At 51.5% G+C, this 2,233-nt stretch overlaps 1 protein-coding gene across 1 annotated transcript in view; it reads right to left on the minus strand.

Annotated features, from left to right (window-relative positions):
* LOC136359813 (F-box only protein 16-like) overlaps nt 1–1,713 on the minus strand; it is a 27,252-nt gene extending 25,539 nt beyond the window's left edge. The window contains exon 1 of the mRNA XM_066316750.1: nt 1,612–1,713. Within this exon, the coding sequence (XP_066172847.1) occupies nt 1,612–1,713 (102 nt within the window). The remainder of the gene's footprint in view (nt 1–1,611) is intronic.
* Between the last annotated feature and the right edge of the window lie 520 nt (nt 1,714–2,233).

Below are 2,233 nucleotides of genomic sequence, written 5' to 3' on the forward strand. Positions count from 1 at the left end.
GGTGTCCGTGGACAAGAAGCACCAGAACATCGTTGTGGGAGTGGGAGGTTGGGTCAGCACCTGAACCGTGGCACCTGCGCTGCTGAATAACCAGCAGAGATTGAGCCTGAGCACCAGCAATTACCTGCAGCTTAAGTGATATTAAAGGCAGGTCCTTGATAAACCTGCAAATCGCACAGAATTCCTCCCCCTCCTCGCGATAATCCTCTGTAATTGCGGATAAATGGCAGATTTGCAGGCTTTAAAACATTCTCCACGAATGGAGGGAGGCTGGGATCTCCCTCGGGAGAGGCAGGCAGGGAGTGTATTGGTTATTTTCTGTTTCACCGTTTCAGGTGAATTGTTTTCACCCGGTTCTCGGCCGCATCCACAGCTCAGCGCCTTTAAGGGTTTAGGGCAACCCTTAAACTCTTCCAAAAAGACTTGTCCCGCTTTTTTCACGGCGCAGGAGGATCTTAAATCTCACAAAAACCGCACCAGAGACTCCTAAACCTCACAGAAACAGGGAGCTGCTACACAAAACCGTTGAGCAAGGCTGGAAAACAACCTCAAGGTTTTTGTTCACAGCAAGGAAGCGTTTGGTGTAAACAATCAATTAAAAGCCTCCAAGAACTCGACCCAAAAGCGGTGTCGGAGTCGGGAAACATCCCACAGAAAGAGGGCGAGGTGGAAACTGGGGAGCTGTCTTTGAAGCAGTGCAATATCCGAGGGGACGCGGATTAAAAGGTGATTCATTCCAGGATTTTCCTCGGGGAGCTCTGTGGAACACCCCGGAGCAGCCGTGGGTCCGGCAGAGTTTCATCGCGTCGGGAAAAGAGCTTGGCCAAACAATCCCTGGGCTGGGGTAATTCCATTGTTCCCGGACGCTGGGATAATCTTGGCTCCGTTGGATGTTCGCGCCGTCGGTTCCCAAGGTTTTTGTTGGCAGGAATCTCCTGCTCTGAGCCCGTGGATTCCCACAGGAACCGGCCAAGAGGATGCGTTTTCTCTCTGCCAGGCTTGGATTAATGACAGCTCTGCCCTTTGCACGTCGGCCGGGCTGAGGTGACCCCTGGGAAGCCTTTGGAGGTGGCTTTTCCAGGGATTCAAGGGAGAAGAGGGTGAACTCTGCCCAAAGGTCTCTCCCACGCCTTCCCTGGGGTCGTTAACGCACAGAAAACTCACCCTGGGCGTAAGATTTGGAAAATCCCTGATGCTTTGGTTTTTTGTTTTTTGGTTTTTTGGGTTTTTTGGGTTTTTTTTTGGAATTCCACGGTGAGGAATTCCAAAAATTGGTGAGGCTTTAATCCAACTGCACGTGAAGGGATCCAGGGATGGAGACAGGGCCCAGGGTTTATTTATGGGGCGGAGCTTGGGGACAGTGACCAATGGGTGAGGGAGAAAGTGGTGCAGGGGCGGGGCAACAGACAGGGACAGCCAATGGAGGAACAGGGGGCGGAGCATTGCACCAAACGAGAGCCAATGGGCTCTCAAGGAAGGGAGAACATTCTAGAGAAGGGACATACGAGGGAGAAAAGGGGCGGGGAGGCCAACGAGCCAATTGGGGAGCGAGAACTGGGGCTCATTTGCATAACACTCCAAGAATTCTGGGAAGGGGCTTCTTTTCCTCACCTGGAGGCACTTTTCTGCTCTGGGGGATGCTCCTCCACGGTAGGATTCTGTTTTAAGAGGCACAGGGACCTCCACAACGTGGCAGTTCTCACACAGATCCATGTGCAAAACTCTGTTTTGAGAGGGAAATGCCTTTTTTTTTTTTTTTTCCTTTTTCTTTTTTTTTTTTTTTGGGTTTTTTTTCCCCCTCAGGTGGATAACCCTGGGAGCTCAGGAAGTGGTGGATCCAGGCAGTGCAGACACTACACCATTCATCACCTCGGTGCTCTGACATCCTCTTTACACCTGCCCTGCGACTCGATCCTCCTCTCAGCCAGGAGATCCCCCCGAGCGATAGAATCGTATTTCATCACAATTCATTCATTTTTCCCTCTGCCTTCTTCCTCACGCATTCCTCTCGGCCTGGCAGCTCGATTTAAAAAAAACAACTCCCCAACAAACCCTTTGCCCCAATTCCAGCTCTGCGACATCCCCCAGCAGCTGGGCAGAAAGGACACAAAGCAGCGGCAGATTCGGACCAAAACCAATCCCAAAAAAAGCCGAAAAAGCAGGATTTACAACCAGAACAGGCGAGAGTGAACCTGCGGAGGACCACGGGGAAAAGAAAAGAGGTGGAGAACTC

Source organism: Sylvia atricapilla, chromosome 3, assembly GCF_009819655.1.
Source record: "Sylvia atricapilla isolate bSylAtr1 chromosome 3, bSylAtr1.pri, whole genome shotgun sequence".
In the NCBI taxonomy this organism is placed as follows: Eukaryota; Metazoa; Chordata; class Aves; order Passeriformes; family Sylviidae; genus Sylvia; species Sylvia atricapilla.